At 37.8% G+C, this 24333-nt stretch overlaps 4 protein-coding genes across 6 annotated transcripts in view; 3 read left to right on the forward strand and 1 right to left on the reverse strand.

Annotated features, from left to right (window-relative positions):
* The first annotated feature begins 1052 nt into the window (after nt 1-1052).
* On the forward strand, nt 1053-5560 carry LOC111496260 (inositol-tetrakisphosphate 1-kinase 3-like). Its single transcript, XM_023146638.1, has 10 exons — nt 1053-1398; nt 1877-1958; nt 2210-2242; nt 3504-3624; nt 3729-3821; nt 3928-4047; nt 4146-4322; nt 4715-4770; nt 4869-4953; nt 5078-5560. Exons 1-10 carry the CDS (start codon nt 1217-1219, stop codon nt 5167-5169), a joined length of 1041 nt encoding a protein of 346 aa, XP_023002406.1. The 5' UTR covers nt 1053-1216; the 3' UTR covers nt 5170-5560.
* Nucleotides 5561-5672: 112 nt separating this feature from the next.
* LOC111496352 (EPIDERMAL PATTERNING FACTOR-like protein 2) lies at nt 5673-7263 on the reverse strand. The gene is made up of 2 exons (XM_023146772.1): nt 7078-7263; nt 5673-6983 (listed from the first exon to the last, which is right to left on the reverse strand). Exons 1-2 carry the CDS (start codon nt 7178-7180, stop codon nt 6628-6630), a joined length of 459 nt encoding a protein of 152 aa, XP_023002540.1. The 5' UTR covers nt 7181-7263; the 3' UTR covers nt 5673-6627.
* Nucleotides 7264-10412: 3149 nt separating this feature from the next.
* On the forward strand, nt 10413-14597 carry LOC111496206 (RNA polymerase sigma factor sigC-like). 3 transcript variants are annotated; one of them, XM_023146571.1, is made up of 7 exons: nt 10413-10581; nt 11692-11855; nt 12206-12682; nt 12755-12985; nt 13060-13200; nt 13287-13484; nt 13986-14597. In XM_023146571.1, the coding sequence occupies exons 1-7, from the start codon at nt 10488-10490 to the stop codon at nt 14058-14060; spliced, it is 1380 nt and encodes a 459-aa protein (XP_023002339.1). In that variant the 5' UTR covers nt 10413-10487; the 3' UTR covers nt 14061-14597. The 3 variants fall into 3 exon arrangements, with proteins under 3 accessions (XP_023002339.1, XP_023002340.1, XP_023002341.1); XM_023146572.1 differs by having other exon boundaries at nt 13287-13403; XM_023146573.1 differs by lacking the exon at nt 13986-14597 and adding an exon at nt 13509-13696 and having other exon boundaries at nt 13287-13403.
* Nucleotides 14598-15909: 1312 nt separating this feature from the next.
* LOC111496124 overlaps nt 15910-24333 on the forward strand; it is a 14589-nt gene continuing 6165 nt past the window's right edge. Inside the window, exons 1-12 of the mRNA XM_023146419.1 lie at nt 15910-17020; nt 17304-17416; nt 18609-18817; nt 19847-19966; nt 20702-20830; nt 20914-21039; nt 21748-21803; nt 21886-21985; nt 22061-22178; nt 22947-23156; nt 23288-23624; nt 23992-24085. Coding sequence (XP_023002187.1) covers nt 16185-17020; nt 17304-17416; nt 18609-18817; nt 19847-19966; nt 20702-20830; nt 20914-21039; nt 21748-21803; nt 21886-21985; nt 22061-22178; nt 22947-23156; nt 23288-23624; nt 23992-24085 — 2448 coding nt within the window. The 5' untranslated portion in view covers nt 15910-16184. The remainder of the gene's footprint in view (nt 17021-17303; nt 17417-18608; nt 18818-19846; nt 19967-20701; nt 20831-20913; nt 21040-21747; nt 21804-21885; nt 21986-22060; nt 22179-22946; nt 23157-23287; nt 23625-23991; nt 24086-24333) is intronic.

Genomic DNA, 24333 nt, shown 5'->3' on the forward strand with positions numbered 1-24333 from the left:
TTGGTGAGTGGTGTTTCCTTAAACCATACGTTTAGCCCCGAAATTAAGTTAATCCAATTAATCCAACATTTTAATTACATAAAAGGCTTATACTATGTTTCCAAATCTAACATTTTTTTTTAATTAGAAAAAAAAAATACCGTTAAATTTTCAAAAATTCCAATAATACCCTTAAACTTAAAAAAAAATCTGAAAAATATCTTTGAATTTTAAAAAAGTTTAAAATAGTACATTTATTTTCTTCCAAAAATACTTTTGAACTTTGAATAAAATATTAAGTATTAATGATTTTTTTTTAATAGTTAAAAGAATATTTTTGAAACACGTTTAAAGTCATTATGAGATTTTAAATTTTTTTTTAAAAGATATTATTGAAACTTTTGAAAGTTTATCTAAATCTAAAATTAACTATAATAATAAAAATAAGAAAAAAAATATAATTACGAAGTAATCGTAATTAATAAAGTATAAAGTGAACATTTCCGTCTAAAATTAACACAATAATAAAAAAAAAAAATATAGGTAAAACCCGCGTATTTTTTAAATATATTTTTATTAATTTAATCGGAATATCGTATTATTTAGCATGTATAGTAAAAATTTTATTTTATATGGCAAGTGCACCTAAACTATTAGAATTATATTTTTCATATAACTATTACATATAAATAAATAAATAAATAACCCTTAAAAAAAATTAATAATAATAATAATAAGATGTGAACAAGAATAAACGGGCTTCCCGGAGATTTGCCTAAACTCCGTTGAACACAACGGAATTCAAAACGTGTAAAACTGCCCACAACGCGTGGAGCCTTTTTTTTTATTATTTATTTATTTATTTATTATTGTTATTTTTTAATTTTTTTTCAACCCATTAAAAAAAAAAAAAAGACAGTCCAGCTAGAAACCATTCCTTTTTTCTGTTTGCTAATTACATTTTTGAAACTAAATTTAAAAAAAAAAAAAAAAAAAAAATCTGTTTATAAATAATTCATCTCCATTTCTACCCTCACCTCCTTCTCTGGTTCTCGTGAAGATTTTTTTTTTTTTTTTCTCTCTCTCTTTTCGCGGAAGCTTTCGACCTTTTCCCTCTTTGCTTCTCTTTCGCCATTGAAATTCTCAATCTCCTGCATTTTCTTCGGCAGTTTCCGTTTCTTTCTTGTGCCTTTGTTGTTCGATTCCAGGCAGGGGAAGCTACCGGAGGGAGGAGATTATGAGGTTGAAGGAGGATTCGCCTTACGCCACCAACGAACCGCCGGCTGAAATGGACGAAACGATGTCGCTTCAATCGAAGTATTCGAATGCTCACCAGCGGAAGGTGGTTGTTGTTGGCTATGCTCTTACCTCTAAGAAGACCAAGAGCTTTATGAAGCCTAAGCTTGAAGGATTAGCTAGGTAAACATGTTTACTAACCCCTAATTCATCGATCTTTTTGTTATATCTTGCGTTGTGTTCGTTTCGAAACCTTTTGGAATGGAATAGGCCTTCCAAATTTTTTTAAAGAAAAATCTGTGGATGGCTGTTTGTTTTCCTTTTCTTCTTCTTCTTCTTCCTTCAGAAATGTAAGAATCTATGTTTCCGGCTGTGGTTTCATAGAGGGAAATTCCAGAGCCGTAGACGTCGCTTTCCTTTGCTTGGGTTGAGGGAAAGAGGAAAAAAAATGTCAGAATGTTTTAATAAATATCGTAATCGTAAATGAGCTGATAAATCAACTTGTGTTCTCTTGTTTTCTGTGAAATCTGAGGCTGCAATTAAGATTTGGGTTTTTTTGAAAAAAAAATGGATGTGAATAATTTCTCTATCTATATTCTCACATCATGAAGATTATTGAGTGATTGTTAGTTTACCTCATAATCTGCACTGGGAAATGCAGGAACAAGGGTATATTGTTCGTTGCAATTGATCAAAACAGACCTCTGTCGGATCAGGGGCCATTTGACATTGTTCTGCACAAGGTTAGTGTTTCCGTCGAATTTCCTTGAAAGAAACCTTGTGGTTTTGGAGGAGGTTCATTCTATGTCATTATCACAGAGTGCGATTCAGAATCCTTCCTCCACCACATATGGGTTGCATGCGTCATTTCTGATTTTTATTTTTTTCACCATTTGCTGGGTCCCAGTGATTTGTAGTTGGTTTTGTATGGTGCTTACGGCTTTTCAACTCTTTATGACAGCCCCCTTTCTCTGTTTGTTTTTCTTGCGTGCAGTTGTCAGGAAAAGAGTGGCGTCAGATTCTCGAGGTTAGTCCTCTATTATTGAATATTTAGTTTCATTTTGACTTGTTTTTATTGTGTCCAAATTGCACCTAAACCTCCTGGAATGTAATATTGTATGCCTAACTTGTATGCTATGCAACATCTAATCACATGGTTGGAGTTGAATGATCACTGACATTGGCTAATGGGTTAACTAGTTTTGATTTAAAGCTCATCCACATCTGGCCTAATGTGCAGACTGGTTCTCTAACGTCATGAATCATGATTCAGTAGTAGAGGTCGAGGCCTTAAGGTTCCAACAAGGGAGGATGTCTCCACTTCTTGGCACATGGCTGATTTGTTCAGGTTTTCTTGGAAATTTCTGCCAAAACCAAAAAATGGCTACTGATTTGTATTAACTTGTATGGGTTCCATTCTCCACAGTACATGGCTACCCATTTGAACATTGATTGGCCCAACGGGAGATGGCTTAAGAGTTGCCTAACCCATCAATATAAGATTTTGTTAGAACTCTGATTTATAGGATTAGAGTCTGCAAGTCTCCTCCTCCTCGTTCTTATAAGCTTTCAGTCAGACAAATGTTCTGCTCTTATGATTTAGAAGGAAAAGGTTGTGCGGGGTTATAGGTGCTAAACGATTCTCAGCTTCTACGAAGTTTGTGGGTCATCTAAACTTACTATATTTCTCTTACAGTTCAATAACTTATAATGGTGACATTTAGATGTCTCGTTTTGATATATCTACAGGTTGGATTGTGGAACATGAATGTTGTATTGTGAATGATTTTTCCAATCCAATAGTTTATCAAAAATTTGAACTAAAAAATATGCAAGCAGTTGAATTTGTTCTCCACTTTTTCATTGTGCATGTATGTGTTTGAAGGTACTCATACCGATATGTTCTTAAATTTTAATTTTTTCGACAGATGTCTAATATCTGAAGATAACGAAAGCTTAATGTTTAATCTATTTCTAACTTAGATTCTGTGTTTATTCCAAATTCCTTTGGTTTCTTCTTGTTCTTCTTGTAAGTTGTTTTTCCGACTGTAGAGGGTGAATGTTATTTTTTTATTTGATTCTTTGTGGTCAAAAGTGGTTTCTTCTTGGTTCTTCTTATGGATACCTGTTTATGATTTAGCTCTTAGTAGCTGTAAATTAATTTCGTCTGTATTCTTGCACCCTTGACCCTTTCTGGTGCTCATTTGGCCATGATGTGTACCATATGTCTGAAACATTTTCAAATAAGCTCCAATTTGTTTTCTTACCCTCTCTGCATATGTTTGTAGGAATACAGACAAACACACCCAGAAGTGACCGTTCTAGATCCCCCAGATGCGATACAGCACTTGCACAATCGCCAGTCTATGCTCCAGGCAGTTGCCGACATGGAATTATCTGAATCCTATGGTAAATGTTGAGAATGTGTTGCTTGAGTACTATATATGTATATATGGGGATATTACTCTGGAATTTACTGACAAAGGGGAAAAGCGACCTTTTTTTCTGTGCAGGCAAAGTAGATGTTCCAAGGCAATTAGTCATAAAGAAAGATGCATCCTCCATTTCTGATGCGGTGGGGAAGGTTGGGCTAAAACTTCCTCTTGGTATGTATATCTATGCAATACGTGATACTGATCATCAATATCTCCTGACAACGTTTTTCTCATATTTTTATGCTATATCTTTATGGTTTTCTCACGTTGGTATCAGTTGCTAAACCGTTGGTTGCTGATGGAAGTGAAAAGTCCCATGAATTATCTTTAGCTTATGATAAGTACTCCCTCCAAAAGCTTGAACCTCCTCTTGTTCTCCAGGAGTTTGTCAACCATGGTGAGTAGTTCTAACATTCTTCCCTTCATTCCATGTTACTTCCATAATTTGGGATCCTGTGAATTTTGTTTCTGAATTGCTATTACTCATGGTGCCAGGAGGTGTCATGTTTAAGGTTTTCATAGTTGGTGAAGCTATAAAAGTGGTCAGACGTTTTTCGTTGCCAAATGTCAGCATGTGGGAGGTCTTGAAAAATGCTGGTATTTATCGTTTCCCGAGAGTTTCTCATGCTGCTGCATCTGCTGATGATGCTGATCTGGATCCTTGTGTTGCTGGTAAGTCATCAAATTTGAAGGATTGTCCTTTGACACCTTAGGTGTCTTTATTAACTTGTTTGTTTTACTTCAAGAGATCAGGCTCTTTGTTTGTGCAACGGCTCATATCCACTACTAGCAGATATTGTCCTCTTTGGGCTTTTTCTTGTGGGCTTCCCCTCAAGGTTTTTAAAACGTGTCTGCTAGGGAGAGGTTTCACACTCTTATAAAAATATTTTGTTCTCCTCCCCATCCCATATGAGATCTCACAACATGTATCATGTGTTTCTCGGAGGTTGAAGACATAAACCCTATATCAATATTTAGCGATAAGGCTCAGAAACATCTTTTGTTACAAAAATCGAAATTTCATAGAGGGACGTTTAAACTCAGTGCATACTTTTTATCTGCAGAACTTCCTCCACGACCTCTATTAGAGAGATTAGCAAAGGAACTCAGACGTAGACTGGTAAGGCTTTTGCTCCTCTACCCCATTTTTCCTGCCTAAAATCGTTTGCTAGAAAAAATGGAGTGTGATCATATGCTCATTCTGTTACCTCTGTACAGGGGCTTCGATTATTCAACCTCGACATTATTCGAGAGTATGGAACTCGAGATCGTTATTATGTCATTGATATCAACTACTTCCCTGGTAAGTTGTTGTATTTTATAGGATTTATAAGTTTTGCATCTATGAAGATTCAAATATTGTGCAATTTTATCGTTCGTTCGGACCCTACAATTCTGTTTACGAGTAAAGCCGGTTCTCATTGCAGGGTATGGAAAAATGCCAGAATATGAGCACATATTCACAGACTTCCTCTTGGGCTTGGTACAGAGCAAGTACAAGAAGAGAGCAACTTACTAGAAACTTTCTTTGATTCTCATACGGTCACGCTCAGTGCTCTCCAGATAACTCTTGAATAGCGCTCGAGGGCGAGGCTTCCAGTTGCAGCTCATTCGGGCAACTCACTTGGCTGAAGGAAGGGAGAAGCCATTTCGTATGAATTCTGTCCTTTGGTTTCAGCCATTATCTAATGCTCTGCTCGCTCACTAAGATGACAAGTTTGCAGTTTGGAAGGTGTAAATATGCCTTTTTAACTTGCATTAATTAGCTCAAAATCTGAACTGATCTTACAGCCCCCTGTGCTTTTGTTGGGAGTTACTAGAATGACTGTAAATATTTCTAAGGTAGAAAAGGGAAGTGCCAAGGATCCAATGTAAATTCTGTTTAGATGAACTAATTTACGCTTATAACAGCTCTGAATGAATGGGATTCAAGTCATGCTGCTCACTATGCTACTAAATAGATAGTCATGGCCAATTGGGTTGTATTTAGATTATTAGCAATATCTTCTTCATGCTACTACGCTACCCGGCAAGGAAGGAAGAGTTGATCCTAGTACTAAGAAACTATTCAGCCGGGTTTCCTGAATATGGGCGAAGTTCCCATTAGGCAACAATAGTTAGCTCTCATCTTAGTGCGTATTATCTTAGGTGGGTTCTGTTCAATCTAGAATTTCATCTCTTCTTTATTTTTGGTGGTGGTCGGCTGCCTCAATTTTAGTTTCTTACTGCTGGTGAAGAGTGAGGAGTCCACTTGACTTTCTTTTCTGGCATGAGAGGCATAAAAGGTCCTATGGTCTAGTCTTTCTAATGCCTCCTTCCTTTCTTACTTGACTTTCTTTTTCGGCATAAGAGGTCTATGGTCTAGTCTTTCAAATGCCTCCTTCCTTTCTTACTGCGGGCGAAGAGTGGGGAGTCCACTTGACTTTCTTTTCCGGTATAAGAGGTCTATGGTCTAGTCTTTCCAATGTCTCCTTCCTTCCTTACTGCGGGCGAAGAGTCGGGAGTCCACTTGACTTTCTTTTCCGTTGTAAGAGGTCTTGTCCCACCCTCGGTCTATAGCATTTTTAGGGAAGAGGAGGGAGAGATGAATTGAGTTTATTGAGGTTACTCTGTTCTGTAGCCATGGAGATTTTTCCAGATTCAGAAATATTATATTATACGAAAACCAGGAAGAAGAACAGAAATGTCTGAATTCTACCTGACAGACACTATGACACTTCCACCTCATTTTCTCTCTCTTAATCTCACCATAATAATTCTCCCTTTCTCTCTCTTCTAAAACTTTCAAATATCTCATTACATTTCTCTTCTCCCTTTACAAATCACCAAATCTCTGTACTTTTCACCCACCTGACATCCCTTTGCCTAATTGCCTTGAAAAACACAGAAACTCAAGAACAATGGATGATTTCCAGATCTTTGATCTTTACAAGTTGGTATTTTTATTGAATGAAAAAGAATTGAAAGAACAGCAAAATCATGGGTTGAAGATGAAATTCCCACATTTGCATTTCCAGCTTATGGGTTTGTAATTTGAGGTTTCATCTTCACTAGACAGAGCCACCTTATTATGTTTAGAAGAAGAAGAAGCTTCACTAGAGAAATGGCTTCTTATTCTTCTTCTTGTTCTTCTCCTCTGTTTCTCATGTGATGAATCATGCACTGCTACTGGTACTTGAACTGCCTCACAAGGTCCGCCGCATTCCCTGCACCTTCTCCGGCAGCTTGGCGGCTGTGACCCTATCTGACTCCTCCTCATCCTCACCAGCTCCGCCGTGCTGGGCTGTTCCTCCACCTTCCTGTCCTCCATTAATGGCGTCTGGAAACCTCTGCCTATGTGAACAAATGCATTCTTGAAGTTTGAAACAAATTGAAACAAGTTATAAGGAAACAAAGTGTAATGTGTAGAATAGAGTGAATGGCTTACCTTCAGCTATGGATGTAAGATGAATGAAGAGGAAAACAGAGAGGAAGAAGAGGAAGGGAATTGAAAGGTGTTTGTTTCTGTGCCAAATTTGAAGGCTGCCCATCTTTTTAGAGACTGAAAAAAGAAAGAACAAAAAGAGATGGATGGATATGTCAAAAGGTTAAAGCTTTAAAGGTAAGGATGGCAGAAGAAGAAGAAGTGTTTATATAAGGTGGAAAGGTTTAGAATGAAAGAGGAATTTGTTTCATACATGTTGCTCTCAAACTCACGGCTTTAAAACGTGTCTGTTAAGAAGAGATTCTCGTACTCTTATAAGGTTAAAGCTTTAAAACGTGTCTGCTTTACAATCCACCTCTTGGGTTCCCAGCGTTTTTGCTCACACACGTCTAGTGATTGACAGTTTTAAAATATGTCTGGTAGGGAGAGGTTTTTATATGCTTATAAAGAATGTTTAGTTCTCATCTCCAACCAATGTGGAATCTCACAATCTAACCCTACCGGTAGCATATATTGTCAATTTTGGCTCCTTTCGTATGCCCCGACACCCTTATAAGAAATGTTTGGTTCTACTCCCCAACCAATGTAGGATCACACAATCTCACCCCCTGTAGGGGTCCAGCGTCCTTGCTAACACCTTGTCCAGTGACTGACTCTGATACCATTTGTAATAGCTCAAACCCACCAGTAGCAGATATTATCTGTTTTGGCTCATTTTATATCGCTGTCAGCCTCGCAATTTTAAAATGTGCCTACTACGGAGAGGTTTCCACACCCATATAAGAAATGTTTCGTTCTACTCTCCAACCCATATGTGATCTCACAATCCACCCCTCTTACGAGTCCAACGTCCGATGTCTAGCTCTGATACCATTAGTAGCAGCTCATATTGTCCACTTTGGCTCATTATATACCACCGTCAACCTCGTGATTTTAAACCGCATCTACTAGGAGAAGTTTTCCATCATTCCACCCTCCAACAAACGTAGGATCTATCCCGAATAATACAAGTGTACCAACCGAAAAAGAGTAGGTGCAGTGAGCAGAGATTGAGTGGGCACTCTATAATTCAAACTGTCCCATCCTTTTCATTCTGTAGTGTTCTGTTTTTGAAGAAGAGCAAAGCAATTACAAGCAATAATCCAAAGAAGAAAAGGGAAGGACATGAGCCTCGTTTAATGAGCCAACGTTTTGTTGGTTTACACGAGAAAGCAAAGCTTAGATTTTGGAGAGTTGTGAAGAATATAAACCTCAATTCTGCATGCCCTTTCGTTTTCCATCCCTTTCATCTTCCCCACTTCCATTTCTACACGCCAAGTTCTTCACTTCCTTGTATTATTGATATGATTATGCACACATCATTGTATGCCATTCTTATGATTTCATCCATGATTATGCTCGTTTCTTCCTCCAACGTTCTCTTTAGGATTACATCGTACCCTTCACTCTCTCTTTTCAAACTCGTTTTTGTGAAGAATTAGCCTCGAGATTTTCTCCGAGAGGAGTTTCAGTTTATTTTTCCATCATTTGATGCAAAATTTCATTAGAATGGAGAATGATTTACGAGCCCCACAACGGAGATATAGGAGATATCCTTTTCTCTACTCATTATGTAGGGAAACAAACATACATAGATATTATTCGCTTCAGTCCGTTGCGCATCGCTATCAGCCTCGTGGTTTTAAAACGCATCTACTAAGGAGAGGTTTTCACACCTTTATAAAGTATGCTTCGTTCCCTTCTCCAACCGATGTAGGATATCACAATACACCTCTTTCGGAGTTCAACGTTCCCGTTGACACTCGCTCTCCTCTTTCTAATCGATGTGGGATCTCACAATCCACCTCCTTCGGGGGCGTAGTGGCCTCGTTGGCACTCGATCTCCTCTTTAATCGATGTGAGATTTCACATTCCACCTTTCTTTTGGGCTCTGTGTCCTCGCTAGCTAGCACACCATTCGATGCCTTGGCTCTGATATCATTTGTAACAGTCTAAGCCCACTGCTAGTAGATATTATCCGCTTCGACCCGTTATGTATCGCTATCAACCTCACGGTTTTAAAACGCGTTTACTAGGGAAATGTTTCCACATCCTTATAAGAAATGTGATCCTCTCCACTTTCGGCTTTGAAATTTTTTATGGAGGGTATACGTAGGAATATACCTAGACACAGACGTATATAGCCAAATAATGAAATAACGTCCTTTTCTAAAGCATTCAGTAAGACATCGCTCGTTTAATTTATTTCTCATTTATATTTAAAACTGATAATATTTAACCAAAAACAGTATAAAACAGAAAGTTGAGAGCTTTCTAACAAAATCAGCTCAAAGAACAAAACAAATTAGAACAGAGAAAAACAAGAATGAGACAGTCGTGTTCTGTTCATCTGTCTTATCTGATGTTGGATTACATGCATGCATGCATGCGCATGCACACTGCTCTTCCTGGAATTGCATCAGAGTTTACTCTCTGCCACTTTCTTCACATCTTTGTCTTGATGAAGCTAGCTGCTTTTAAGGAATGTGGTTTGGATATGATTTGTAAAAAATAAGGTTCTTTTCCCCCTTCTTAGAGGCTATTATTATGGCACGAACCCGATCATTCTTTGTCTATCATACGCATGTTCGACATTTGTTAGGTATGAGATATATATATATATATATACACACACATGTATCGGACGTGTTGTTAACTTGTTGTACACATACGTTGATCACTTGCTAGTAACTGTAATTGAGTGATTTGTGAACATCGAGCGTCAAAGTTTTTTGGTTGGTTGATCAATCAAATTACTAAACTCGAGGAGTCCGGTATTGTTATTTATTGTTACTACCTCCCCGTGTCAAGTTATTTTACATGTATGTTGCCTTCCTCGGATCTGGTAGCCATTTCTCAGGCTCCCTCTTTGAAATCGAACCCTAATTCACATGATGATCGTGTCATCGAAAGTTGGTAGATAATAAATTTGAATGATGCGTTGCTCGTGCGATTTATCGAGCTATCATGAATCATCAGAGTAACGATAAAGCTTGTGTTAGCCTTTTTTTGTCTAATAAATACATCCCTTCTAGAAGTCAGGGTTTATTGCACGTATTAGCTCTAGAAATTCTACGGTTATCCAAGTGACAAGTACCATCAAACAAACTATTTTCATCGACATTTCTATATATTTATAGGGTCAATATTGATCTAATAGACGAATCGACATAAATATTATTTAAAAAATATAGCAATAGAATGTAATATAAAGGGAATATAATATCATTACTAATATTTTAATTAATTTTCTTTATTTTCCAAATTCTTAAAACGGGATTAAAAATTAGTGGCAGGGAATTTGGAATTAGATTGTACGAGTAATTACTACTTCGCCGCCAAGCTCCCGCCTCTTCCTGCCTTCGATTTTCACGATGGCAACAAGTTTCAGGCCAAATCTCAAGTGGAGTTTTCAAATTCAGGCTCATTCTCGCCGGAGCTCCCCTTCCAAGGCTTCTCCATATGCCTGTTAGTTCTTTTTCTCTGTTTCATTTCTTGACTTTTGCTTTGATTCTAGGCCTATTACTACGATGCTGAATTAGAAACTAGCGTCGATTGATATCTGTGTTTATGTATGAATTTTGAGCTTATTTCTTTTGTCTTGTGATGATGCGATTCAGCAAGCTTCAGGGTGTTACTGATTGGTTTTCGCATTTTTTAGCTTGCTTTGTTGTACTTGTCGTTGTAATCAATAGTTAAATTGCTCTCGCGGCGATAATCTTAATCGTTTGAGAAATGAAATTTTTGGGCCTTTCTTGGAAATTTTGTATCAAAGATGATGAACATCCCACCAAAATTTTGCGATAGTTATATAGAGTATTCCTTGTCACATAGATGAGCAATAGATTCTGAGGAGATTTCTGAAGTGACAGTTCATGAATTTTAAACTTGTTTTAAGTTTTCTGGGATTGTCTGGCTATGAAGATTTTTCACGTAACGGCACAAGCCCACGACACAAGCCCACCGCTAGTGGATATTGTTCTCTTTGGATTTTCCCTTTTGGGGTTTTCCTCAAGGTTTTTACAACGGTCTCCTAAGAAGAGGTTTCCACAACCTTATAAAGAATGATTCATTCTCCTCACCAACAGATGTGAGATCTCATAATCCACGCTCCAATTGATGTGAGACCCCCCAATCCACTCCTCTTGGGGGCCTAGCGTCCTCCTTCGGGGCTTACCTCCTCACTGACACATCGCTCGGTGTCTGGCTCTGATATCATTTGTAACGGCCCAAACCCACCACTAGCGGATATTGCCCTCTTTGGGCTTTTCCTTTTAGGATTCCCCTAAATGTTTTTAAAACGCATCTGCTAGGAAGAGGTTTCCACACCCTTATAAAGAATATTTCGTTTTTCTCCCCAACCGATGTGGGATCTCACAATTACTGATTACAAAACTGTTTATGATTAACTAGTTGTTGATAACTTTGCTTGTCTATCAATGAAGCGTGCATTCGATCTATCTTAAATTTTCCCCTCCAGCTTGGATGCTTGTGAGAAAGATGTCATGATTTTTGGCGTTGGAATGCATGTAGCTAGTCTTCGTCTCTAATTTTGTTCAGTTCTACATTTTAAAACAGCTAAAGGCAGGGAAGCTTCTTTTGGTTCAGGAAGACTTTCCTTCTTCTCCAGTATTTGTGAGGAAGGAGAATTTATCTCTAGAGAGACCTTTAAAACGTACACTTGCTTGTCCGAAGCTCCACAATCCTCGGCCGATGATCTGTTAGATTTGAAAGTGATAGAGGTTAGACCTGCGCAATGAACATCACACAACACCCACATATAGTCTTGACTTGTCTTAGTTTATTGTTCTTGACGTTGAATCTAACAAATGATAGTTCCTTACTTGAAAATAATTTTAGATCGTAATAGTTGCATGTAGGATCAAATCCACAAGGACGAGTTTGGTTCATTCATTGAAAGTACAAATATAAACTCGAGCGCTTTGGAAATGATGCGGTAAAATGAAAGGAGAGAACGAGATACGTCGATATGGATAAGAATCCAGCTAAAGATATAGTTTCAGGAGTATATTTGCATCTTATCAGATGGATCTTATATGTTATTACCATTCTCATCACTCTTATATCTCAGATAAACAATAAGGCAAGGCCACCCGGTCATTTGCATTACGGGTTAAAAGGCACCAGGCCGTCCAGAGTAGACAACAACTTTTCTGCTGGTACGAGCTTGCCTACTGGCAAAGCGTCGTCTTTTGGCATGTTGATGAAAAACATTGATGTTTTGGAGGAAACTTTTGCTGAATCAGGCATGCTAAGCATGGGAAGAGATGGCCAAAATGACTTAGCCATTGAGGACGGTGGATATCATAATGTAAACCCAAAAACAGATGGCCAGAATGATGACGTCGTAGTTTACTCTGGAAAAAGAGCAGGAAGAAGATCAGTAAAAGAGAGAGCAGTGGATAATGCTGATAAAGTTGCTTCCCAGCTGCTAACTACACGAGCGGCTAAAGAAAAATTTCGTAATTCCTCGATATTTTCAAGAAAAAGAGCGTTTAAAAGACTGACCGTTGCACAAAATGAAGTTGAAATATCCACAGGGGTTAAGGTTGATTCATCTCTGATATGCGCACTATCATCTTTTCAATACTTATTTTGCTAAGCTTCTGTCTCATTGCAGGTAGTTGCAAATTTAGAAAGAATTAGAGAAACTTTAGAGAAGGCAACTGGAAAAATATCAAGCATGAGTTGCTGGGCCAATGCTGCTGGTGTTGATATAAAGGACCTCCAAAACCAGCTGCAATTTGGTTGGTTCTGTCAAGATGAACTCTTAAGGACTACTAATTCATTAGTTCGGTTCCTTTCGAAGAAGTATCGATGCTCTGGACTACCAATGGAGGACTTAGTTCAGGTCGATTCATTTCCGTTTTATGAGAAAATGGAGAGGATATGCATCTTGATGTTTATGTTCTTGTATGTTCATAGGCAGGAGCTGTTGGTGTTCTGCAAGGTGTGGAAAGGTTTGACCCAAAAAGGGGTTTTAGATTCTCAACCTATATCCATTACTGGATAAGGAAATCGATGTCGAGCGTTGTTGCACGAAATTCAAGGGAAATTCAAATTCCAGTATGATTCTGTTTTCACCAGGAGGTGATTTTTCGTAAAGTTTTCATATTCATGTATAACTGACTTGTCTTTATAATTCTTTGTAGTGGTCATTGACCAAGGCAATGAATCAGATTCAGAAAGCCCGAAAGGTCTTGAACAACGGTAGTAGTCGATATTCTGATGACGATATAGCGAAGGCCACTGGTCTTCCTTTGGCTAAGGTTAGACTTGTTAACAACTGCTTAAGAGTTGTGGGTTCGATTGATCAGAAGAGGAGTGATGGCCTAAATGTGAAATATATGGTATGATTCTCTCTTCCATACAAGGTTATTGTGAGATCCCCATATCGGCTGAGGGGCTGGGGAGGAGAATGAAACATCCTTTATAAGGGTGTGGAAACCTTTCCTTAGCAGACGCGTTTTACTTGAAGGGAAACCCGAATGAAAAAGCCTAAAGAGGACGACATCTGTTAGTGGTGAGTTTGGGTCGTTACAAATAGTATCAGAGCTAGACACTGGGCAGTGTGCCAGTGAGGAAGGTGAGCCATGAAGGAGGGTGGATTGTGAGATCCCACATCGGTTGGAGAGGAGAACGAAACACCTTTTATAAGGGTGTGAAAACTTTTCCCTAGCAGACGCATTTTAAAACATTGAGGGGAAGCTGAAAAGGAAAAGTCCAAAGAGTACAATATCTACTAACAACATCGGACTTGGGCTCTTACAGATTAATGTTACAAATTACAATATATATGAAAACTCTGATCTGATATTTTATGTTCTTTAAGAGTTGCTCTTATGGTGCAGGAATTTGCAGCAGATACTTCAATACAAAGCCCAGAAGAGACCGTGAAGAAAACTCATGAAGATCGACATTTTTAATCTTCTTGAAGGGTTGGAATCAAGGGAGAGGCAGGTCCTGGCTATGCGATATGGACTTGTCGATTTCTGACCCAAGTCACTTGAGGAAACTGGGAAACTTCTGCACATAAGCAAGGAGTGGGTTTGAAAAATAGAAAAGAAAGCCATAACAAAGCTGAAAAATGAAGAGACTGTGAGGAACTTGAGCCATTATTTGGCTTGATATACTTCTTTCAGCTAATCTTTTCAAAACTTGCAGCAGGCCAAGGAAGCCAAGGTTCATACTAAGAAAGCTACTGCCACAAGAAAATGCGTCAAATTGATCATATCTCAATTGTCGACGTTTCGAGTAAAGAATTCTGTACAGTTCCATACACAGACACACCAACCCATCTGCTTGCTGGTTAGTGTTTTCTAACTTAAAATATGTCCTTTATTTCCATCATGCACTGATGAGGCAGTAGATAAAGATGTTGACCTGGGCATGGGCAAACCTTCTACATACATATATAGCAATTTTAAGCCATATGGCTCCAAATATATTGCATTGTATTACATTACAGAGCGTTTCATGCCATTGTTGTAGAGCTATATGTCTGGTTGAGCTCAGCTGATTTATCAATACTAAGTGTTTATTAGCTTTTGTGTTCGCATGTGAATTCAGACCAAGTTCTTTGTGACTTTGCTGATAAGAAATTTGGTCGGTTGGAGAGGGGAACGAAGCATTCTTCTAAGGGTGTGGAAACCTCTCCTTAGTAGATGTATTTTAAAACCGTGAGGTTGACGGCGATACGTAATGAGTCAAAACGGACAATATTTGCTAGCGGTGGGTTTGGGCTGTTACAAATGGTATTAGATCTCACATCAGTTGGAGAGGGGAACAAATTATTCTTTATAAGGGTGTAGAAATCTCTTCCTAGCAGATGCATTTTAAAACTCAAAGAGAACAATTTCTACTAGTGGAGAGCTTGAACGGTTAGATTTATAATACCTTTCTTCCTCGAGAAGAATATACAAATGAAATGGTGAATTGAAGAGTCGAGTTTGTTTTGTTTGACAACTTTGGTAGAAGCATCAAGCATGCTTTTGGTCAGGTCAGAAATAAATGCTATAGTTTATTATTATCAACTGGTTTTCTTGATGAAGGGAAAGCTGACAACAATTGAATCAATGGCCGAGTTAACTTACTTTTTTTTTCTTCTTTCTTTCTATGTAATATTTATTATAAAATTCTTTTAACATAATTTATGACGATAGCGAGAGGTCTATTGCATTTATTACATTGTCCATCGTCAAATCAACGATCAAGTAATTGTGTCAACGGTCTAAATTTGTCGGATACTCAAAATTAAAGTTAAATTACAAAATTCGGTATTTTAGTATAGTTTCGGTTTGGATCTTCCGATTTAGTTAAATATAATGAATTATCCATGTTGATGTATGGATCTGCTCGAGTAGGTTTGAGTTAAGTTGGCTAGTGTAAGTCGACTTAATTTAATTACATCATTGCCTGAAAAATACCGTTCCATTCTATTTTTAAAATTTTTGTGTTTAATGAATATTTGATAAAATTATAAAATTTATATTAATAAATTTCAGTAATTAATTAAGATAAAGTTAAAAAATAAATTTGTAAGTTAGCGATTGACATTTACGCTCTTTTAAGACAGGTAGGGTTCATTATTGTTTAATGATGAATACGACAAAGTACCACGATTAACTTCCACACGTGCCAACCGCGCGCGGGAAAACAACAAAAAGTCAAAAAAGAGGGTGGGTTATGGAGGTTAACCAATGAGAGAAGGACACGTGGGCGAGCTCATTCATCGCAGGCCGTTTCAAAACATTTCCCTGCCATTCATTCATCGTGGAAATAAGTAAAGGGGACTTCTTCTCTCCCCCACCTTCCTCTCTCTCAGAAAACATCAATCTTACCTTCTCCGTCTGGTTTTTTTGTGTTGCAGTCTGTTTTGCAGAGCGAATTCTAGGGTTTCTCCATTTCTACGAACAACGCGCATGTACTCTGAATTTCGTGAAATTGTTGTATTCATGGTGGATTTAGTTTTGTTGTTTCCGATCGCATTTGCTAATTCAACTGCCAATCCTTACAGAAATCTCTGACCTAATGACTGTTGACAGTAGTGAATGGCTCGATTTCACTCTCGTTCTCTTCGTTTCTCAAATTTTATTGCGCTTGTAGTTGTTCTTGTTACAGAGCCTCCTCATTCTGTTGTCTCATCGTCCACGGTCGATGAATTTTCCATTCTCGATTACGATGGATTTCTTTCTCACCATGATTATTCGCCGCCGGCTCCACCGCCACCACCGCCTCATCCGCCTTCGGTTTCCTGCACACGGGATTTAGATGGAGTTGGCTCTTTGGATACTACATGTCAGATTGTCAACGATTTGAACCTTACTCATGACGTGTATATAGCTGGGAAGGGGAATTTTTATATACTGCCTGGGGTGAAGTTTAATTGTCCTAAACCGGGGTGTTCGATTACCATTAACATTACTGGCAATTTTACGCTGAGCAATGATTCGTCTATATTTACCGGGAGTTTTGAGCTGGCTGCCTGGAATGCTAGCTTTCTCAATGGGTCTGTGGTGAATACGACTGGTTTAGCTGGGAATCCGCCGTCACAGACTAGTGGGACGCCACAAGGTATTGATGGGTCAGGTGGGGGACATGGAGGGAGGGGAGCATGTTGTTTGACGGATAAAACCAAGCTTCCTGAGGACTATTGGGGAGGTGATGCGTACTCATGGGCGTCGCTGCAGAAGCCTAGCAGTTTTGGGAGCCGGGGTGGTTCCACGAGCAAGGAGGTAGACTATGGTGGAAAGGGTGGCGGAAAGATTAAGTTGAACGTAGGCGACCTTCTTATAATTGATGGGGCTGTTCTAGCTGATGGGGGTGATGGAGGGACAAAAGGAGGAGGTGGGTCAGGTGGCAGCATCTATATCCTTGCTCACAAAATGTAATTATCTATCTTCTCTCCCCATCTGTGTGTCTACTTTCTCTAAATTCAACTTGTTTTCACATTGGAACAGTGTATATCTCCCCTGTCTGTTTGATAATTTTATAGCACGAGAGCTGCATGAGTTTTTCTTCTTTTAGATAGTGGGGTATTTGAGGGCTTAATTCAGCTGGTTTTCGTTTCATCATTCTTATTTTTACAAGAAATTTGTTTTTTTTTTTTTTCGTAATACATGGACATGGGATAAAATTGAACATTAAAGTATGTTGCTTGTGAAGAACAGGATTGGCGATGGCAGGATAAGTACATGTGGAGGTAATGGATATGGTGGTGGTGGCGGTGGAAGAATCTCTGTTGATGTTTTCAGCAGGCATGATCCCCAAATTTTTGCGCATGGTGAGAGTTATAAGCCATTAGTGAACTTCAGTGCTGTTACATAATCGTGGAGCATGTCACAAACTTATATGCAGTATCTATATTGTATTAATACACACATACACATACACGTACAAAACACATTAATGTGTCTATGCGTGCATGAATTCTGTTCTATAATAGTTGCTTCTATATCTTTTCAGTATATTTATTGAACTCCAAAATGTGCATGGGAAATAGTGGATATATGTATGTTTCAGTTGTGCATAGTTTGCTAGCCCATCTTGTAAGATCGGGATTTTTTTTGTTTTTTTGTTTTTCCCGTTTGATAGGAAATGAAGTATTTTACTGGTAAGATCATTACGACTATATGAGAATTAGAAATTAGGGGATTAAAATGAATTCAATACAAGAGTAGAGACTTAGAAATGTTTGATTTTAGATTCTACCAGTTTTTATTGTTTTCTTTCCATTTCATGTTCTATTGTGACTATTCTCTAATTTTTTTAAGGGCACAAGATTTCCTTAGATTATTGGAGTAATTACTCCTACAAAAAGAATGTTCAAAGTATTTTCTATTTTCCGAGGAGTGTGGATGATTTATTCTGCCAATTCTGCCAGAACATAAAATACGTTTAGTATTAAAACTTGTAGTTTGTTTAAACTAAATTTTCCTTTTACTTGAGGGGACTGGCTCTTATTTCTATTATCATCCATACATATACATAGGATGGATAACAGAAATATCCTGCTTGAGAGTCTCCTTGTTTATACTTTTTCCCTTCATTTAGCCCTTTCTTTAAGAAGGGCTTACTTTGGTATCTAGAGAGATCTTTCATCACCTGACACTGATGATTGGTGTCCCAGTATACTCTTTTGTGTGGCACTCAATGCTGATGTTTAACATTTTTTTAGTTACATGTTTAGCATGAGTGGATGAAGGGAGATTGGTTTAAATTTTTCATCTCTCTTCTACAATTTTTTTCTACTTGAATTCTTTAGTACTTGGAAACTTATTTGTTGGCGATAATAATAAGGATTGCTTGTTTGCAATGCAACTTTGATTGCTTACTATGGATGTTAATAATAAGGATTGCTTGTTTGCAATGCAACTTCGATTGCTTACTATGGATGATTCTTGCACTATGTCATTATATGTTAATTCATTTAGTAGTATTGCTAAGGTATTGCCAAATAAATGCTATTTATGTAGGGGGACGTAGTTTGGGTTGTCCAGAAAATTCTGGTGGTGCTGGAACCATATACGATGCTGTTCCTCGAAGCCTTACAATTTCCAATCATAACTTGACTACGGATACAGACACACTTCTTTTGGAGTTTCCTAATCAACCACTCATGACGAATGTTTATGTTCGAAATAATGCTAGGGCTTCAGTTCCTTTGCTCTGGAGCCGTGTCCAGGTTTGTAATTAATCTGCAACACAGTTTAGATTGTTTATACAGGCATGTGAATCTTGGATATGGAGAAGTGGTACTTTACAGAATAGTACGAGCCTTTTCATTTGACCTACGTACATACATACAAGTGGGACTCTTTTATTTTACATTTGTTTCGTTCATTCTAGTTTCTGTTTTATAGCTTTCTATCAGTATTTTTTTCTACATTAATGGAAGCCTCTTTCATACCGAAAAAGTGAAAAAACCAGTTATATTAATGTGAAGTATTCGAAGTTATATTCACCAATCTAGGAAATTTCTTGGTGTTGCACAAATTATTTGTTTACCATCTAAATATTCATCGGCCTGTTTGTTAATATATATTTTCAATATTTTTACTATTTGTTAACCACATTGTTCTCACCATAACTGACTTCCACTATAACCAGCAATAATAAACTATGAGAGTTGAGGAAGCATAAACGAACGGCTTTTTCAGTAATAAGAAACAGAAGTTGTAATTGAAGATTGAAAAGCTATAAGAGAGTACAAGAAGTCTACAAAGAGTAGACTGAGAGAAATAAATAAAGCATAAATGAAAATGAAAAAACGTAGCAGCCCAATGATTTTGAAATCCTACAAGAAAGCCCTCCAGATAAAAATGTCACAAGAAGAATAACCGTCGAAGAATTTTACATGCCCATTTGCAAACAGTTCTTGCTACAGTTTCTAGAAATCCAATTTTAAGGACCAAAACTTGATAAAGAATTTAGTTGTAAAACCATCTGGCCCTGGAGCTTCATCTTAGTGCAAGTTTTTTATTTTTGAAACTTTTGTGCTTTGCGCCTTAGAGATTGTTTTATAGTTTAATTATCTTTAATTTGTTGTGGATGGCTTGATAGTTGGTCTAAAAAAAAAAATGATACTAGCATCTATTGTGCATGCCAAGTTCTCAGTCGATGCATCTGATGTATGTTTCCTCTATCCCTTTTGTTTATGTTGACATGAGCTTTATCAACAATCTCAATCTTGGTTCTCAATACTACTAACTAGGTTCAAGGTCAGATTAGTCTTCTATCTGGGGGAGTTTTAAGTTTTGGGCTGGCTCACTTTGCCTCATCAGAGTTTGAGCTATTGGCAGAAGAACTCTTAATGAGCAATTCAGAAATCAAGGTAAACCCCTTTTTTTGTCTTACGGTTATGCGCTGCATGCCTGCAGTACTGTTATTCTTCGTCTGTTCATGATTTGAAACGGGAATGAATATTTATCATGGTTAAACCTTTTTGTTTCATGCAAATTTGTCAATTTGTTTTCATTTCACTCTTTTCTTTTTTGTTGTATGCTTGTGTTTTATCTTGTGTGCTTTTACTTTTGTTTTCTTATCATTTTTCAACTTATTGAATGATATTGAAAATCTTGTCATAATGTGTAATGGTTTGCCTAAACATGCACGCACCCACCACAGAAAAAATCATCAGCATAGTTCGGCATTTTCTGAAATATGAGTACTTAGAAAATGGGTAACCAAGGGGTTCAGGAACCTTGGTACTCTCATATTCACATCACATAATCCACGTAACCGTAAGACTCTTTGAGCCAACTCTATCTGTTGTCCTAACTTACAATTTGTTTCCCATTTAACCTCATGAAAATTAGTTTTTTTTTCTTTGGGGGGGNGGGGGGGGGGGGGGTCAGTAACAAGGAAGGAGAATCAAGTGTTTCCTGGGTGAACTGCTGCGGTAGTATTAATATTATATACTTCCCTGTAATTTTATATTATTTATATATAGAATTAGGAAATTTGTATTTTATTCTCATGATTATATAGCTATTTGGTATCAATCATTCTCCAGGATATTGTTATTTCCTTGAGTTGTGATGTGAGAATGCATGGTTTACAATTCCAGGTATATGGGGCACTACGCATGTCGGTGAAAATGTTTTTGATGTGGGATTCTAAAATGCTTATATATGGAGGTGGAGATTCTGGTGTCTTGACATCCTTGCTTGAGGCTAGTAACTTAATTGTTCTTCGGGTAATTTAATCTTAACTTCCTTTGACATTTCTTCTTTGTAGCCTTCCATTTTAAGGAATCTCATTCTTTTATTTTTGATATAGGAATCATCTATTATACATTCTAATGCTAACCTGGGAGTCCATGGACAAGGTTTATTGAACTTGTCGGGTCCGGGAGATCGGATTGAAGCACAACGTTTAGTTCTGTCTTTATTTTATAGTATTCATGTAAGTATCAATGAATTTACTTTTTGACTGACCATCATTTTTAATACTTACTTTATGTAATAAAAAACAATGAAGTATGAAATGTTTACTCTTGAAATTTTTTTAGACAAGAAATAACTTCATGGTTGATATGGAAATTGTAGAGGTTGGGGGGGGGGGGGGGGGGGGGGNAGTTGGTTGATTAGTTGTATCAATTCCTTTGGTCATTTATTCTGATTAGATCCAGCATGGTGGAATGCTATAATTGGATATAAACATCCTTATAAAAGTAATCACTGTGCTCATCATATTTAGTTTACAACAGAAGGTTATCAACTTTGTATCGTGCACTCAACTTTTGTACATAGTTCTAAGCCATTAAATTGCTGTTTCTTCTTCAAGATATTAAAAGAATATCTCAAGTATTTAGCTAAGTAGATGACTCTTGATCCTGAAAAGATGTTTTCGGTCCAACTGTGAGAAAGAACTCCTCGCATTTCAAGTTTGATTATTCTTTAGAATTCGATTCTGTTTACATTAGACGTATCCTCACTCTACAACCTTCTATCCTTCCACAAGTTCAACTTGCAGCTATTGTTTGGGAAGTCCATTATTTTATTAATAGAATTGTTTAATCCATTGTTTACTTGATGAGAATCATTAGGGAGCAAATGGTTTATGGTCTTTATGTTTGATTATTAATTTGGTTATCTATTTTGGGGGTAAAAGGTTGGTCCTGGATCTATTTTGCGAGGTCCTGTAGATGATGCCGCAAAAAATACTGTGTAAGATTGAATCTGGCTTATGTTCCTCTTGTGCATATTTGATCATTTCGAAACTGCTAATTTTAATTTTCACATTTGATAGGACTCCTAAACTCTACTGTGGAGACCAAGATTGCCCTATTGAACTATTCCGTCCACCTGAAGATTGCAATGTGAACTCATCGCTATCTTTCACTCTCCAGGTGCTTATCAGAATGGAATAGTCTGCCAAGGGATTTACATTTTTGTATTGATGTGATACTTTGTCGCCATTTCAGATCTGCAGAATTGAAGATATCACTGTAGAGGGTCTTATCAAAGGTTCGGTGGTTCATTTCCACAGGGCAAGAACTATAACTGTCCTGTCTCGTGGGATCATCAGTGCATCTGGGATGGGTAGGTTTACTTATCTTCTTATGTATGATTAAGGTTCTCCCATATGTTTTTTTGGATATTGTTCATTTGTTTTGCTTTGATATGCATCCACGCACACACCTGAAACTCAGACAGATTACCAATCTCACATGCCACTAAGTAATACACAAATTAGATTCCAATGTGAAACAGAATACCACATTGTCCGTTAATATATGATAGGAGTAGATTGTGGCATGTGACATGGGTAATCAGTCTGAGTTGTAAGAGAGAAGTGTTGTCAGCAAGTGGAATAAGGAAAGAAGTATCATTGAGAGTCTTGCATGAGGTTTGCTCGAGGGGAAGCTTCTAGGTTCATCAAATTACCCGGATTATTTCTTGTCTTGAGAGCAACCATAGACTCTCCCAGGACTATTCATAGAAAGGAGAAGGAAATTTGGGATGATATTTAGTACAAGACTTGTTTGTTGAGTTCTTTCTCTAATTTTTTGGTTTTTATTTATTTATTTTGTTTCTTAATTCTTATCATTCTTTGAATAACTACGTTTTTGTAATCCCTTGGCCTTTACTTGGGTTGGTGCCTTATCACCGATACCACTGTTTAATAAAGATTACTTGTACCCTCCCTCCCTCCCGAAGAGGGTGTTCAGGTTTTGAGTTACCTAGAGAACTATTTGTCCACTTGTAAATTCTGTTTGCTTGGGTGTTTCCAGCTTCTATCATGAAGTTGTATTTGGTTGAAAGAACACTTGTGTTTTTTTTAGATTTGAGCATTTTTTGCAATTACAGGCTGCACAGGCGGTGTGGGAAGAGGGAATGCCGTTGGCAGTGGAATATACAGTGGTGGTGGGTATGGTGGTAAAGGTGGGGAAGGATGCTTCAATAATAACTGTGTTGCAGGTGGCATCTCTTATGGGGAAGCAGATCTTCCCTGTGAGCTTGGTAGCGGGAGTGGAAATGGTACTTTAGCTAGTTTCTCATCAGGTGGAGGCATTATAGGTGAGTTTCTACTGCGTGTGCGTTGTTCTATTCCCTTTGGGGACTTTAATCTAAATAAATATTCAGCTTCTACTAAATTAGCTTAATAGCCATGCAATTCTTTTTAACTACACTTCCCGTTATATATGCAGTGATGGGCTCTATAGCGCATCCTTTGTCAAGCTTGTCCATTGAAGGCTCGGTGACATCTGATGGAGACAATTTCAACGGAATTGAAGACGTGAAAAAATTGACTAATATTCAAGGCTCTAGTACAGGTCCTGGGGGAGGGTCTGGGGGAACTATCCTCCTTTTTCTTCATACAATGGCTCTTGGTTCATCTGCTGTTCTTTCAAGTACTGGTGGATATAGTGTAGCAAATGGAAGTGGTGGAGGTGGTGGAGGAAGGATTCACTTTCATTGGGCCCACATACCTACAGGAGATGTGTACCAGCCCATTGCTAGTGTGAAAGGACATATTGGGACCTGGTTAGTACCTTTCCCATACTAAGTTCTTTTCTTTCGATGGTACCGGTATGAATTTGTCAACTTAATTATTAGGGTGCCTCTTTTGTGTTGGCTCATTTTGGATATTTCCTTTTAAGGAAAGAAAGAAGCCATGTCTTCCATTCAAAAGGTACCAAATGGCCCGGAATGGCCTAAGGGATGAAGGGACAAGACATCCCTTCTCCAAACAGAGGAATTACGTAAAGGCCCACCTATCTAAGCTGATTCCTTTTTGTGTATTAATTCTGTAGTTTTAATTGCATTGTAAAGCTGTTTGGTGGTTCTCTTTTCCCAGTTTAGCAAGAGCGATAGACCTTCGGTTTTAATCACCATTGCTTGTTTTATGCAGGGGAGGTACAGGTGGTGAACAGGGTGGTGGAGGTGAAAATGGTTCTGTGACTGGTAGAGCGTGCCCTTCAGGTCTTTATGGAACATTTTGTGAGGTCTGTTTCTGGTTCTTTTGGTAGATCACCGACTCCTTGTTTGGTTCGTGATTTATAAGTGCTTTTTGTTTTGTTTTTTTTTTTTTTTTCAGAAACAATGAACGTGCATGTCATAAAAACACCACATTTTCCAAATATTGTGATAATTTTCAGACAGTTCCAGAGAGAAGATATTAGACATGTCGATTTTTTTTTTTTTTTTTTTTTTGGGGGGGGGGGGGGGGGGGGGGGGGGGGGGGGGGGGGGGG

Source organism: Cucurbita maxima, unplaced genomic scaffold (genome assembly GCF_002738345.1).
Source record: "Cucurbita maxima cultivar Rimu unplaced genomic scaffold, Cmax_1.0 Cma_Scf00022, whole genome shotgun sequence".
Lineage (NCBI taxonomy): Eukaryota > Viridiplantae > Streptophyta > Magnoliopsida > Cucurbitales > Cucurbitaceae > Cucurbita > Cucurbita maxima.